Source organism: Schistocerca americana, chromosome 2, assembly GCF_021461395.2.
Source record: "Schistocerca americana isolate TAMUIC-IGC-003095 chromosome 2, iqSchAmer2.1, whole genome shotgun sequence".
NCBI lineage: Eukaryota > Metazoa > Arthropoda > Insecta > Orthoptera > Acrididae > Schistocerca > Schistocerca americana.
In genome coordinates, this window is record NC_060120.1 from 707,146,716 (window position 1) to 707,163,091 (window position 16,376).

At 36.8% G+C, this 16,376-nt stretch overlaps 1 protein-coding gene across 1 annotated transcript in view; it reads left to right on the top strand.

The window, feature by feature from the left end:
- Positions 1 to 13,535, top strand: part of LOC124593704 (succinate dehydrogenase [ubiquinone] flavoprotein subunit, mitochondrial) — a 100,923-nt gene extending 87,388 nt beyond the window's left edge. Inside the window, exons 11-13 of the mRNA XM_047132011.1 lie at positions 3,768 to 3,911; positions 4,088 to 4,201; positions 12,423 to 13,535. Of these exons, the coding sequence (XP_046987967.1) occupies positions 3,768 to 3,911; positions 4,088 to 4,201; positions 12,423 to 12,509 (345 nt within the window). The 3' untranslated portion in view covers positions 12,510 to 13,535. The remainder of the gene's footprint in view (positions 1 to 3,767; positions 3,912 to 4,087; positions 4,202 to 12,422) is intronic.
- Positions 13,536 to 16,376: the final 2,841 nt, after the last annotated feature.

The following is a 16,376-nucleotide window of genomic DNA, read 5'->3' on the forward strand; positions in this document are numbered from 1 at the left end:
TTTTTCTGCATTATTGTGCACCTTGTGACCAAGAGGCAATGATGTTCATGGAGCAAATTATTCCTTTTGACTGTCTAAAAAATTTCACACCAAAAGCAATGTAATAGTTGCCATTTGTGATTCAGAAATCATTATATTACTAACAAATGACAAACATTTCCCTTTTTCAAAATTTGCCTCACTCTGATATCCGTATCATCTACACATTGGCTTTTACGTAGAGGTGCATTTACATAGACCATTTTACAGCAATGTGTGGCTGTGATAGTATTGCCATCAATATCAATGCAATATGGCTTCAATAAACGACGATATTTCTCAATGGCCTGACAGTGTTGCTGATGGAGTATGTGGTTACAGATAATTGGTGTTGTCCATCAGGAATGAGAGAATATTTCATATGGCTGGCCATGTTTGCTTCTGCTTCCCTTTCACTCACCTCCTTGCATCCTCTTTCTCTCACTGAAGGTCTGTGGTGTCACGTCACATGTGAGTGGTGAAACAATAGTTTGCTTCAGTTTGAAAGTTGACACTCATACATAGAGGCACTCAGGCTGTGGGAATATGAGAGTGGACAAACAAGAGAACCATGAACTTCATAATGGTGGTACATCTATAAGCAAAGCCATGGAATGTAAAAAATCAGAGATCTCACTCTGAAAAGGACATTTTCTCATCTACCATCATATTTGCATCGAAGTTCTGTATGAAACACCAACATCCAAAAACTGAGGAGCAATCACCATTCTGGTTGAAACTGGTATGCAGTCTTTTCTGTTAGTATTGTTCTTACCAATCTGAGGCTAGATAATTTTAAAATACAGTCCAAATCGTTATTTGACACGGTAGGGACACTCTGGAAAAGATAAACATCTAGCATTAGTTCACAAATCAAAGTTTCAGAAGCAGTTCACTTGCATAAGAGAGAACATTTCTGCAAAACCTGGTTTCTCATTTTCTTGCTAACTTTTTCACTTGTGAGATGCAAAAGCAGCAAAGCCACACTCACTTTCATCTATTTTTGGGACCAGTGCAGCCCATGTAAACACTTCTGGAAACATTACTGTTGCCAGCAATATGTTTCCGGCCCAGAAACATATTGCTGGCAGCAGCAATGTTTCTAAACACGTAGCTGCATTTCATGTGGCCGGCAATGTTACCTCACGTATTTGCAAGACCGTACTATCATCGAGATGCAATTTCAGTGGTGCATTTACCCACCATATTTTGGAATGGAACCGCCCCCCCCCCCCCCCCCACGCACACACACACACACACACACACACACACACACACATATATATATCTCCTTTGCAGATTCATATCCTACACCAGAAAATACCTAGTGCTATCTGAAGCCACCTTTATTTATTTATTTATTTATTTATTTATTTTTTAAATGGGAGATGATGCTGTAATTGACAAAATTAAATTTTGTGGTTTTTGCAATTAAGAACTGATGTATTTGATTCTACATAACATTTGTGATAAGAATGTAAATGTTTTTGGCCTAGTCAGTTGATATTATCATTAAAAGTTTTAGTTTTGCAAATTTGATTGTACAAAAACTTTTATGATCAGACATTTAAACTTTAAAGAATTGGTGGTTTACTGTGCTTGGCAGAAATAAGCTGCAAAGATACAGTATTGTTTGCATCAAGCCTAGAAACAATTAAAAAAAACACCTGGGTACCTTTTATGGACCAGTTCCACTTGTATGCTTAAATTGTTAGCTCAAAAAACCTTTCACCTGGCTGTTTAGGACTCTGGTTTTTATGTGTCCTTCCCAGAATTTTCAGTTAAACAGATGTGGTGCTGCAGAAGAATGCCAAAGATCAGATGGGTGGATTGAATAACTAATGAGGAGGTATTGACTTGGATTAGGGAAAAAAGAAATTCATGGCACAAATCAACTAAAAGAAGGGATTGGTTGATTGGAGGTATCAAGGAATATTCAGTCTGGTGATTTTTTGAGGGGGGGGGGGGGGGGGGGGGCAGCAAAGTTGTAGAGAAAAGCCCAGGTGTGAATACAGTAAGCAGGTTCAAATAGATCTATGTTGCAGTGGTTACTCAGAGGTTAAAGAGGCTTGCACAGGAGTGACTAGCTTGGAGAGCTGCATCAAACCAGTTTTTTCGACTGAAGACCACAACAAAAACATCTAAGTAGAACACTGACAGTCTGCTTGTCAGTATGCTTATGCATTATCATCAACCATTTGATATATTCACTACTGATTCTCTCCTCCAGGCTGCTTCTCACATTACAGCATTCAGCCATACCAATCAGTGCTGCTCCTAAATTTTTTTCTAATGTATCCTGTCTTTCTTGTGTTAGGTATTTACTTATTACTTGGAGGCCAGCAAAGAATATTGATTTATTTACCATATCCCAGCAGGTCCCTATTCAATTTTCATTAGTCACATGTCTGTCCTTCAGTGTTGTCTGTTACCCCGATCAATTTGTTTGCTTTGCTGTCCCTTCTAGTTATTCTCATCATGTTTCTCTCTGTTATTTACTGAGCAGTGTGAATTTTTTTCTAATGAATTTTACATTAAAAATCCGTGTGTTGGTGCCGTAAGTGAAAACTAGTAATATACACTAATTGTAAGCTTATCTTTTTCAGACACATCACAGGTTTAGTTGTGAAAACCTTACCTAGTCTACCAATAGCTCTCCAGGCCACTTTAACTCTACTGTAATTTTTTTCCACCCAATAGTTGTCTTCGTTGCTCAGTACACAAAAACTTTTCAATTAGTCTATAACTTTTTCCTTAATGTGTGCCATTTTCTTTTCAATAAGTTGATTATTGACCAGAGCAAGTCATAAAGTGGTAGAGTGCAAGAAAAGTCTTGCTGAAAAGTCAGTCAAGTGTGACTTTTCAAAAATGTTGTAAAATTGGTAACCAGACTGACTGTTGAAGATTTGGTTTTATAAGGAAATACAATATGGTAGGGCTTTCTGATTTGTAAGAATGGCTTTTGTATCAAGTTTTTCTATTTAAGGAAATTCACATTGCAGTGACTGGGAAAATTGTCCAGCAGTGTGTGTGTGTGTGTGTGTGTGTGTGTGTGTGTAAATGAGTGCACCCATCATAAAAACTAGAAGTATTTTCTCTCTTTATTGCTTCATACCAATTATTATGTGCCTCAAATTCATATCACTGGCTATTTGATTTAGAAATATAATCATGTTTGGTTATTGATTAAAATCTGTATATCCATTTGGTTTTGCTTTTTTTCTACACTTCACTGGAGTGTAAGCAAAGACACTCTTATATATAACATTAAAAATGATAAAGACGAGTTGTGTATTGTTTCCTGATATGCCACGTCAGACATACGCGGTGTTAAATATACCAACATTCTAAATTACAAAAATTTGAAAGGTAGAGTAAAAGAATGGATTCTTGCATGTACATATAATTCTGCTCTTACATTGAAACAGTGATAAATATGTTTTCCTGTTTTGGTCATGCCTGGTGCAAAAACTGCTTCCTGTACTGTTATATGAAAAACATACTAAGTATAGAAAACGTCATAAAAAAGAGTATTGAGTATTGTCAGCATAACATTCTAAAAGGCTATGTAAGTTTTTAAATTAACTTACTGCAGAGTTATCAGTATCAATTTCGAGGGAACTTCCCATTTCCAACTTTGGTAGCCCACTTTGACTAAGACTTGTATATGACTACAGATTTCATTACTGATGCTTTAACACTTTAAATAAAAAAATAATACATTGTAAGGTTCCTTTCTACCAATCTAGTTGCTTGATAGAAGCTTGATATGGAACACAGACCTGGTGGAGACATTGGAACTGCAAAACCTCATGATCAACGCTGTGCAGACAATTGTGGGTGCAGAAAACCGTAAGGAATCAAGGGGAGCCCACGCTAGGGAAGATTTTAAGGTTAGTCTCATCCAAAGTTAAATCGGTTAAGTGATGTGATTGATTGAGTTTAATAATTTTACATGTGATTCATGTAGTTGTAATGCTAATAATCCATACCTGTCTCCCAGCATTAATTTGCGCACAATAAGGATATAGTTTGCATGTATCATAAAACTTACATGCTCTCTTCACAGGTACGTGTGGATGAATATGATTATTCCAAGCCTCTAGAGGGCCAGACACCGAAGCCAATGGAACAGCACTGGAGGAAGCATACATTGACAACAATTGATGAACACAGTGGAAAGGTTAGGTTCTATAAATCATCTGTTTGGCTTAACATGTTAACAGCTACTTATTTTAGTATAAAACAGTTCATATCTTGTAAGTTTCCAGTTTTTGTTTTATAACAAACATCTGTTGTCACACTACTTGCATTTATTGAGAAGTATTGCACATAAGAAAAGAGTGTGAGTGTAGGACAGAGAAATGCAAACCAATTTGAAAATGTTTCAGCGTAGAGATGACGATAGCAGATTCCTGTCTGTGCAACTTCACATCAGTGGCATTGAATAGTATAATGTGTGACATGATATTACAGCATTCTTCTTTCATATTGGTGAGAAAAGTAATTTTAAAAAGTTCAGCAGAAAGAACAACAGTTTTTTCATATGCAGGGATCAAGAAACCAACTGAAATTTTTTACCTTTGGTACAATGGTCTCGTATATCACACATGCATCTGAAATTGACTTTCAATATTTGCCACCTAGTATACTGGTGTGTTAATATGAGAATTGTAAGTGCTTCAAAAGATCTCTGCAACATGTTCTATGTGGAATCAGTGGAATAATTATTTTTCACATTCCATGTGGTGTTTTTTTTCCCATGAATTTACCACTTAATACTTTCCTTCACTCTGATTTGTCAGTGTTTCATTGCTACATGAGACTGAAAACTAATTTTAATTGTGAGGCCAGCCGGCCGGTGTGGCCGTGCGGTTCTAGGCACATCAGTCTGGAACCGCGTGACTGCTACGGTCGCAGGTTCGAATCCTGCCTCGGGCATGGATGTGTGTGATGTCCTTAGGTTAGTTAGGTTTAAGTAGTTTTAAGTTCTAGGGACTGATGACCACAGATGTTAAGTCCCATAGTGCTCGGAGCCATTTGAACCATTTTTGAATTGTGAGACCAAGAGATAGTGTCAAAATGTTGATAATGTTCCACTTGTGATGAGCTGTCAGTCACATGCTGTATATTAAAAGCGTATTCATCTTAGATGACAGGGTCAAGGATGTTTAATATGTTTCCACTCATCTGTTGAATTTACATGCCATCTGTTTACTTGTGACCTCACTTGAAAATCAGATTGTTTGTGTACTGTGTTTGTGATGTTTAATAGCATAGTTAAATTATTAATGTCAAGATGGTCCATGTTAATGTCTACATCTTGCATGAGGTTACCAGTTGTCTAAGGGCTCCACAAGACGTAAAAGTTCCCTTCCCCCCCCCCCCCCCCCCCCCCCCCCCCCCACACACACACACACACACTTATGCTATGTATTTTTCGCCAGGGATTATCATCACATATACATATACAGGAAATTCTGTAGCAAGCAACAAAAGTTTGGAGTGAATTGCTTTTCCTGAATAATTATTTAAACAGAAAAAAAGTTATGCAAATCTGGCAGAAGTGGTAAAACAAAAACTTTGGGCATAATACTCAGAATCATCATTGTGATTGTTAGTAAAATCCATGTTGCAGCATTAGAATATGATACAAAGTATACATTTTAAAACATATGTTTTAGAGGATTTTGTATCAGGATGAATATTTCACAAGAGATTCAGAATTCTTAATTATAAAGCATTTCAGTTAACTTTGTGGAAAAAGTTCAGTAATAGTGAACAGGAAAGCCTGTCAGATCTTCGTCTCTCCTGATATGAAACTATCTGTTGTCAAGTTATACCAAGGAACTCGTGCATATTTTAAACATCAGATGACCAGTGTATCATTGTAAACTTGACAGTGATTATTAACACTTTGAAGATGAGCAGCATAGCTCCTAAGTCATCCTATTGATTCCAGCTACGTCCAAAAATTGGCAATGTAGACCTGAGTCAGCCATTTCGCTGCTTTGTGAATGTATTACAGTGTTTGTCTTACGTATGTCGTCTGTGTAAAGGTGCTATTATAATGCTGGAACTGCCACAAAAAAAGAGGGGGCAGCACTTGTTTTTCATTTTGCCAGAAAACAAATACAGACAACATTGTGTGTTACTTGTTTTTCAGCATTCACATACATTTTGCTAAAAACAACTTTCATTTTGCAAATGAGGCTATTTGCTTATTGTGAAATGGAAAGATGCTAGGAACATATTTCTTTTGATGACAAACCGCACAAGAATGCATACAACATGAACTACAGAAACCACTAATTTACTACTATCTCTTTTAGAGGAAGCCGATAATATCCAAATGGTCTTAGATGCAATACAAAGTTTGTGCGGAACGAAACTAGGCTAGATCTGGGAAAGTGGAAGGAAAACATATCGGGTACTATGGTTAAAAATATAATGTGAGACTTCGTTTCCCATATTCCCCAAAAACTTCATGCTAAGACAACTAAATAATTTTCAGTAAGAAACTACTTTTTTGTACAATTTACATTTTAGTACCAACAATTTCTAATCCTATGTCCATGTGGAAACAAAAGATGAAAAGTTTTTTTTTCCAGTGTAGATAAAGCAACAATTTTCATTTCGGCCTAAAAAACTGTCTAGGTTCTTTGTCATAGACAAAAGATCTCCCTTTAAAGTTCAATAAACTGATTTAATTTTAGGCAGTAGAACCTGCCCCCACACAAAATTCCAAAAAACTGTGCAAAAGCACAGTATCGGACAGTTGAGAGACGCACCCTAGCTTCCCAATCCTCAAAGTGTTCATGTTGTTTCACTTGACAACCTCGTAGTTGATATGATCCTAATCTGCTTCCTTCATCATGTTTTATCTCTGATTTAGGCCTGTTCCAGTGATTCTTTCATTTCGTGATCCATGCAGCTGTGATTTTAGTGACAAATCATGGTTTAATTTGTTCACAACCATTTTCTGTCTTCAATTAATTATAATCTTTATTGTGTGCTTTTGCCCATGGACTCATTTTTAAATAATTTTTCTACAGAGGATTGGACATTCAACAGTTCACTGAAAAGCACATCATGCCTTTATTGTTTTAAAGTGATTACTTCTGGACAGCTCTTGTAGAAATTTCGGATGAAGAATTGAGTTCCTTCATTCGCTGAGTTAAGTACTCACATTTTTGTGGATACATGCATTATTTAAACAAGTGTGATGGCAGATATACTAAATTTTTTATGAAGGCTTGGTCCACAGCCTTTATATAATTATTGAGTGTAGTCATTCTACATATACCTGTTGAAAATACTTATTGCAATTGCAATTTTGATATACATCACTTTCAAGTGTTGTGGGACACCAAAATCCCTCTCTGCAGTGTTAAGTCATTACATTCTGGAACATAGTTCCTAGCAATCTGATCCAAATACATATTGGTGGTGTAAGTACATCCACACTTCCGTACACAATGTGAGCACAAGCCATGTCCAAAAGAACAGAAACTATCAGTCTTTCAGTGCAGAAGTGTAATGATGTCAGATATCTTGTTGGAATAAAGTAGGTCTGTGACTGAAGAGGAATAATGGGCAGAAGGATTCAGAATTGTTTCTGATAAATTTAAGTGATGTTACAAGGGTGGACATCAAGTCGTGGGCCTTCTCGACATTCAGGCACTTCCTCTGTAGTGCTATTCATATTTTTACCCTATCAGTATGACCAAACAGTTTTACCAAAACAGATAACAGGAAAAAGAAATAAAAAGTGTGCTTATTAATTAAAAAGCCATTTGCTTTGACCCCTGTGTCAGAATTGTTATTTTATTTTATTTTTTTTTAAATATTTAGAAAAGAATATTTTGAAGCTCTGTATAGTCAGACAAAACTGAAGACATTGTCATGTACCTTATGGCCCACCTCATAGAACAGCAAATCAGATTGCCTTAAAATATTGCTAATAATATCAGAGCCTTAGTTGTGGTACTTTGTGTAGAGTATAGCCCTAAAAAATATTCTTCTAACTCTTAACACAGCATCAAAAAATTATATACAGACATTAAATTGCTTTTTGATGTCCACGTCTGTTGTTTTGTCTGGCATGATTGCAAAATACTCTGCTCGTCTGATATCATTCAATAATTTTCTAAGAAGTTTATGACTTAAAATCGTGGGATGTCCATTTATAAGTTCTGTGCTGTAGCCACATTGAAAGTTGCTGGTTAACTTCACATCAAAGCCGTAATAAATTGTTTAGTTACTGTTTTATCAATTTGCCCTCGTATTGCAACACTCAGTAACAGAGAAAAAGTACACAAGCTAGGTTTTGTTTTATTTGTCGGTTTTTCTTTTGAAATCTGGCGAAATACATTGACATTTGATTTTTAAGGATTTGAATTTCAGTACAGCTTCTCTGTGGCAGCGTGTTGTTTAATGCACTTTCAGCTTTTCTACCTCTTTCTTCCAGTTCAAAAAACCAGTTTCCATTTTGTGAGAACTGAAAATGATGATCTTCAAATATTGTTTGCCAGTGTTGTAAATAACATCTTTTATCTTATTGTAAACAGTCCATGCAAATTGCTGGCTCCAAGAGGGCTGATAACTGTGATGTTTGATGTTCCCCTCACTTCCACCTGTGGAACAGTGTTTTCTGTTACCACCACACTTTCGCCCCCTTTGTCTTTTTCACACACAGCAGAACTGACACTAACTGTAGGTTCACCATCACTGACATTTGGGGCATTAGCACTTTTCTAATTATAAACTTGTCCATTTTAAGCTGACCTATAAGGGACAGAAGGCTGATTAATAATTCAACCTAGTCACAGTCACAGTAAAACTGACCACTGACACTATCCACTGTGTGTCATATTAGTGCACACGCTTCATACCATAAGAAGTTGACAGACACTAATCGCACACTTTTATTTGGCTGCTCTTTCACTTATGAAAGTAGGCCAACTTTGGGCTGCCACAGAATGTTTATGGTCACTGCTAGTATTAGCTAAGTAAAGGGAATTGCGCACCATAACAATAGGTTATGATTGTGTGAGTGGTGTTCATTTGTGTGTGGTGTTGTGCCTGGTGATTATGAATATTATTTGCAAAAATGAGTGAAGAGGCTTTACTGGTATCTGTGGTCCTTCTAGCAACTTACCAACTTTTCTGTCACTTATGTGATCTATTACATGTTTGTTACTTTTATAAGATGTAAGCAGGCTGTCCTGGGAGGAGGAGGAGGAGGAGGAGGAGGAGGTGGGCTTGTCTAAGCAAATAGTACATTATGAGCAAATCATAAGCTCCTGCTCCAAGCATGCCTCCTTACAGGAACCAAGCAAAATTGTGTGATTAATACAGATCCAGGAGAAACCCTGTCAAGATAGCTCTTCAGGTGCAGAAGGGTTAGAGCTGTATAAGAGATGAACTCTCAATAGTTCATCAAATTGGAATTGTTCTTGCACCTTTCCTCATACCTAATCATTGTATGCTCTTGTGCAATATTGTACATACAAGTTTATCAGGTTTACTAATAATTGGGGGGGGGGGGGGGGGGGGCTGTTGTGAGAAATACATGTTCGAACATTGAGAGGGGGGGGGGGATGCTCTACTACTAAAAATTGGGGGGGGGGGGGGGGGGGGGGAAGTATATCGCCCACTCCCCATCCCTCAAGTTGGTGCTCCTGGTTTGAATCTATGCCCACTTTCTGAAGAACTGTCTGTGCTGATTTATTTGAAACTCACACCGAAGTGTGCTCTAAATCTAAAATTTCTAAGCAAAAATTTAACTCGATGAAAGGGAATATTTGGGCTCAGTCACATTAATAATAATAATAATCATGCTAATCACCTTACAATATGAGCACATTAAAACTGACTTATTGTGAAAGAGTAAGCTTACGTTAGAAGATGCAAACTATCAAGCTAACTCGTCAAATAAAGCTATAAATTGGTTTGTAAATTTACAAAGTTTTTTTTTTCAGCTTCATTGTCTCCATTAATTTCCCTTGACAGACCTGTTACTAGCCACCATCCTCATTGTGGCAATATGCAGTAATTGGTAGACATGTGTGCCCTTGCTAAATAGTATTACTCGACTTGATGTCACAAGAGCACTCGCTGCCAAGGAAAACAAACAAAATCTTCTTTTTTTTTTTTTTTTTTTTTTTTTTTTTTTTTTTTTTTTTTTTTTTTTTTTTTTTTTTAAAATTAATTATGGACGTATTTGTCACTTGTATTCATCCCGAGTATCACTTGCCATAATGTATGTCTGAAGATGAAAACCTGCTCTTCTGTAGTGCATCATTTTTAATGTAACCTGATTTTGAGGTTGTTGTTGTTGTTGTTGTTGTTGTGGTCTTCAGTCCTGAGACTGGTTTGATGCAGCTCTCCATGCTATTCTATCCTGTGCAAGCTTCTTCATCTCCCAGTATCTACTGCAACCTACATCCTTCTGAATCTGCTTAGTGTATTCATCTCTTGGTCTCCCCCTACGATTTTTACCCTCCACGCTGCCCTCCAATACTAAATTGGTGATCCCTTGATGCCTCAGAACATGTCCTACCAACCGATCCCTTCTTCTGGTTAAGTTGTGCCACAAACTTCTCTTCTCCCCAATCCTATTCAGTACCTCCTCATTAGTTATGTGATCTACCCATCTAATCTTCGTCATTCTTCTGTAGCACCACATTTCGAAAGCTTCTATTCGCTTCTTGTCCAAACTATTTACTGTCCATGTTTCACTTCCATACATGGCTACACTCCATACAAATACTTTCAGAAATGACTTCCTCACACTTAAATCTATACTCGATGTTAACAAATTTCTCTTCTTCAGAAACGCTTTCCTTGCCATTGCCAGTCTACATTTTCTATCCTCTCTACTTCGACCATCATCAGTTATTTTACTCCCCAAATAGCAAAACTCCTTTACTACTTTAAGTGTCTCATTTCCTAATCTAATACCCTCAACATCACCCGACTTAATTCGACTACATTCCATTATCCTCGTTTTGCCTTTGTTGATGTTCATCTTATATCCTCCCTTCAAGACACCATCCATTCCGTTCAACTGCTCTTCCAAGTCCTTTGCTGTCTCTGACAGAATTACAATGTCATCGGCGAACCTCAAAGTTTTTATTTCTTCTCCATGGATTTTAATACCTACTCCAAATTTTTCTTTTGTTTCCTTTACTGCTTGCTCAATATACAGATTGAATAACATCGGGGAGAGGCTACAACCCTGTCTTACTCCCTTCCCAACCACTGCTTCCCTTTCATGTCCCTCGACTCTTACAACTGATAAACATAAATGTGGTTGGACCAAAATGTTCTGCTACATGGTTCAATTACAGCTGCATCCTTATCATCATCAAGCTATGTATAAAATTGAAGTTGTAAGTCATACACCTCCATCCTATAAATTAGTTCATGACTTCTGAATTGTGCATTGTTCTCTAGCAAATAAGGCATTAACTATTTCAGTTGCTACAGCATTATCTGCAGGCACTTTTCCCTTTTTCATGTTCGAATGGCGTTATGTACCTAACCCAGATCTTTTCCAATGTCTGTGTGATTATGATTCATTTCTAAGAGTACTTTAAAGAAACTTTCAAATGGCTGTGCATTACTTACATTGACATCTTAACAAAGTAATATGTTCTCTTCCTAACATATTTCTTCATAATCATTACTTTCAGTTGTTTCTCTTAACAATTTTTATTACATTTTCTCACATCCTCAAAAATATTTCAGAATTGTTTTATGTTTAATTCTGTGCACTCTGTTAGGTTGGTGTTGTTTTTGCTAAATCTTTCACATTCCATGTAGTAGCTGCCTTGTTTCACTTGACATTTTTTCTTTTGTCTTCTTCGTGCTTAGTTTTGTATGTCTCCCCATGATTAAACAAATGTTCATAATCCGCATTTTCAGTTTTTTGTTAGTGGTTTCTTCCAGCTCTGTATCTGTTTTTACTCTGAAGCTATGACTGCTTGAAATACTAATGTTATTCACAACACAGAGGAAGCATTGAGTTCCAATCACTGTTGGGCACCCCCCCCCCCCCCCACACACACACACACACACACACACACACACACACACACACACACACACACACACTTGCTGTGCCATGCAAGCAAACATGGCAACTTGTCTCTGAGTACTGTGATACCACAACCTGTTCTAATTAGGATTTTCCATTGTTTGAAGTACTGATGTGCTTTGAGAGTCAAACCCTGTCAATTTACTGTTTGATAAAATAGTCAGTTTCATCTCTTGTCCCATCTGTTCATAGCCAGTCTATTTCAATTTGATTTCTTTAGGAAAAGTGAATTGATGACAAATATGGTGGTGTTGACAGATTTAGTAGTAGCATGTATAACATGTCAAATTTTTTGTTCCAGGTTGAGATCAAGTATAGGCCAGTGATTGACAAGACACTGGATGAACGAGAATGTGCTACTGTTCCACCTGCAATTCGTTCATACTGAAGTGAGCTACTTGAATCTACACAATTCTGTGTGTTATGCAGAATGCCTGCACGCTTAGCCTTTGTATAGGGTACTATAGAAGAGTGTACCTACGTACAGTATTACATTGGAGTCCGATTTTGATTTTACATCAGATATTTTTTTAGGTATCTTTTAAACAGATGATGAATGACCTTGATGGTTATATCAGTGCAGCTCAGAACCAGCATTTGAAAGCAGTACTTACTTAAATGTCCTCTGTAATGTGATAGTACAAGCATTTTCCAAGAAAATTTATGGTGCTCACACAAATATACCTACAGCTGTTATTTATTTATTTATTTATCAAGGAAATGCAGTCTGATCTTGAGATTGTCTGTAGAAGTACTTATATATTCAAGTTTTGTAAATGTATTTGTTGTTATACATTGGTTTTAAACACAAAGAACCTCATTTGTAACTATTTTAGAGTTTTGAAAAGGAGTGCTGAAAAGCATGTAAGACAGTATTTGTTTGAATGTTAACATGCATTTTGTGAAAGTTTCTGAATTTATTGTCTTACTTAGTGTTCCTTTTGGAGAGAAGAAAATGCTTTTTTAACAAATTACCTGTGCTTTCCTGAATGTGTGTTAGCTTCAAATGTGACTAAGATTCATTTTTCATGTCCTGGTATCTGCAATGTACCTGAATATTAATGGCATATATTTTTCATGTTAGTATTTAGGCAAGAAAATTGCACTCAGTGGACAATCCTCAGTTTTAATAAGCTTTTTGCTGTAATATGATTTTCTTAAAATTTTGTCACTCCTTAAGAACTTCATGGATTTTTCAGTACCACATTACTACTTAATATTATTTTAACATTTTTTTTCCATAGCTGTCTGCTGCGTTCTTGCAGTGCTATAAACAGCATATTTTCTGCGCCATTGTTTGAATAACAGTGATGTTTCTTTGCACATTGTGACAGTATTCTTTATTCATCCAAAACATGTAAAAGAAATGTATAGTTGAAATTAAATGCTACTATTAAATCTTTATTTGTCTAGACTGAAGTTATTTTATTTATCAGCAGGGTTGCTGCTGCTGTATTCTGTGGGGGGATGATTTTGACAAAGGCCAAATTCATAAGCAGTTGTACCTACTCAGATCAAATGTCGATCAGAAAAAGTAATTTTTGAGAACATATTCTCTTGGAGGAGATCCCTTTTTTGCAGTCAGCATTCATGGAATTGTAATGTCTGCTCCATTCACCACCACTGCCTACCATCATGGTGATAGGTCTGAAGATGGTCGAAAATGGCCCGAAACGGGTAACCTCATAAGAAGTAGTTTCTTGCTGTTTTGACTGTTCATGTTCATTTTTAAGCAGTATATAAAACATTACTAGTGTAATATGTATTAGCATCTCTACTATTGAACTCTTTGGTACATCAATTTTTGCCTGTTAATTGACCTTTCTGTACCACTGGATGGTACTGTTGTGACATGGTCAGCATGTTGATAAGGAAAGGGGGTTAGCGTGAGGGCACTGGGCTAAGGAAAGCAATGTTTCAGAGGAGCTTACTAAGGAATGCAGACACTCAAATAAGAAACTTCATTAGAACTTAGAATTAACAAAGCCACTTTTAAGTAAATCTCGCTTTTAACAAATATTTCAGCCGGTGTCATTGAAACTCCCATAAGAACAGTGTTATTCCTCCCCACCTTATGAAAAAGTCAGTTTCCGAGGAGTGAACGTGGAACATGATGCAAATTAAAATCCAATTTTTACACAATTCCTAAGATGTCCACATTAGTTTCCAGTTGCTTTCAGTTTCATGCAGGTCATGTGACGGCAGTATATGGTAATGTATTTTTTCAGTTGACACATACCTGGATCATAGGTTTTTGATCAATAGCTCAAATTCCCTTGTAGTGATACAGGAAAATTGCACTGAATAAATTGGAAAGCTATCTCCGCTCTGCCTACTGTTTGATTCTGGTTATGCAATCCGATCAAAGTATTAATGGAGAATGAGCTATGAATTATAGTATTTGTAATTGTTGAATTTATTAGTTATACTTTTGTGGAGCTATGCTCCAAAAACAAAGTAAGCATGTAATTCAGCAAAAGCTAATGATTACCCATAACGTTAAAGACAATTTTGACATAAAAATTTTCACTTTGATGAAGAAGTATCATACGGCACCATTCTCATTGTGTGACATTCAGGAACAAGGAAACATTCTTAAAAACTGGCTCTAGTGGTTCCTCTGGATGCAAAAGGAAGGATATTTGCATGTCACTGTTCTGTGATGTGGAAAATAATCTTTTAAAATGCTTCCAAGAAATGGGGAGTGGCAGCATTCTTATAAGCAGAACATACTGCAAGAGAAGGCTCGTAAAATCACCCTGAACATTGTGTGTTGAAAATTGCAGTGTGTCAAATGGCATGTTAGATAGTTTCAAAAAACGTCACAATCGCTCACTTCAGTGTGTACGTGGAGAAAGTGAGGCTGTGGATGTAGAATGTGTAAACCCTGAGAGAACATTAGAATGTCACTAGTAATATAGGTTTGTGAACCGAGAGATGTCTCAGTGCAAATAAAACTGGCGTCTTTTACAATTCCCCCAAAAATGCATGCTGTTAAGAGACAAAAATACCATGGAGGTAAAAAAGTAAAGAAAGGATGACTGCACTATTGTGGGTAAATAGTGATGGGTGTGAAAAGTAGCCTCCACTGTGATAGAAAATTTTGAATTCCCAAGTATTTCAAAATATAAAAATGCTACCTAGTACTTACACATACAACAGCAATGCCTGCTTGACGTCAGAAACCTCTGCTAGATTTCTCAGGCCTTAAGGTGCCATGATAGATGCAGCAGACAGGAAAATAATACTCATTGCTGACTTAAGCCCTGTACCTTCCAAGCAAACATAATTTTCCAGGAATGAAAATGTTGTGTTATTTCCATCAGACTACCAAAAGCATCTGCGCCTCTGAACCTAGATAGAATATAGCCTGTTAAAACCAAACACAGAGTTACAGTTGTCCATAAGTCAATTCCATTCCTTGAGAAGAAGGAAGTGATGACTTAACATTCTATGGGCCACATGTTTGTTATAGCCTGGAATTATGTTATACAACAGTTAGTGTTAAATTGTTTCACAAAGGTTGTTTGTGCTACATCAGCCACTTTTGAAGATGACATTCTTCCAGAAGATCAGAGTGTAATTGTAGAGGTTCCTGAAAATGGGACATTCCAGGAATTTGTTTCTTGTGGTGAAGATGTTCTGACTTCCACACCCAAGCTAATTTAAGTGAGGTGCTTGCGAAGGAACAGTGTGGTGATGACAGTGATGATGAAGGGGAGGAGACTGTTGCACTAAATTTTTGCAGCTGGTGTACAAGGAACTACTTTTCGTCTTTTGATGTAGACAAATCAGTTGTAACAAATATCAACCAACTGGAACAACTGCTTCTGTCACTACAAAGTTCTGGAAGAACAAAACAAATGCCTTACTTTATTTATTTTTAACTAAAGAATTTGTTCTACAAAATATGTGATGATACATGATCTAACGCAAAAACAAACAAACATTGCACCACAAAGGAATTATCCGAATGGGACAAAAATTGCTAAATGTGTTGCACATATACACCCAAACAAATGATTACAATTTAAGAAAATTTGGATTGTTATTCAAGAAAAAGAGCTCCATAAATTGACGGGTTTATAATGCATTAGTCCACCTCTGACTCTTATGCAAGCAGTTATTTGGCTTAGCAATGATAAGAGTTGTTGGATGGCCTTCTGAGGGGTATTTTGCCAAATTCTGCCCAGCTGATGCATTACATAGTCAAAATCCCAAGCTAGTTGGAGGGCCTTGCCCATAATGCTCCTAT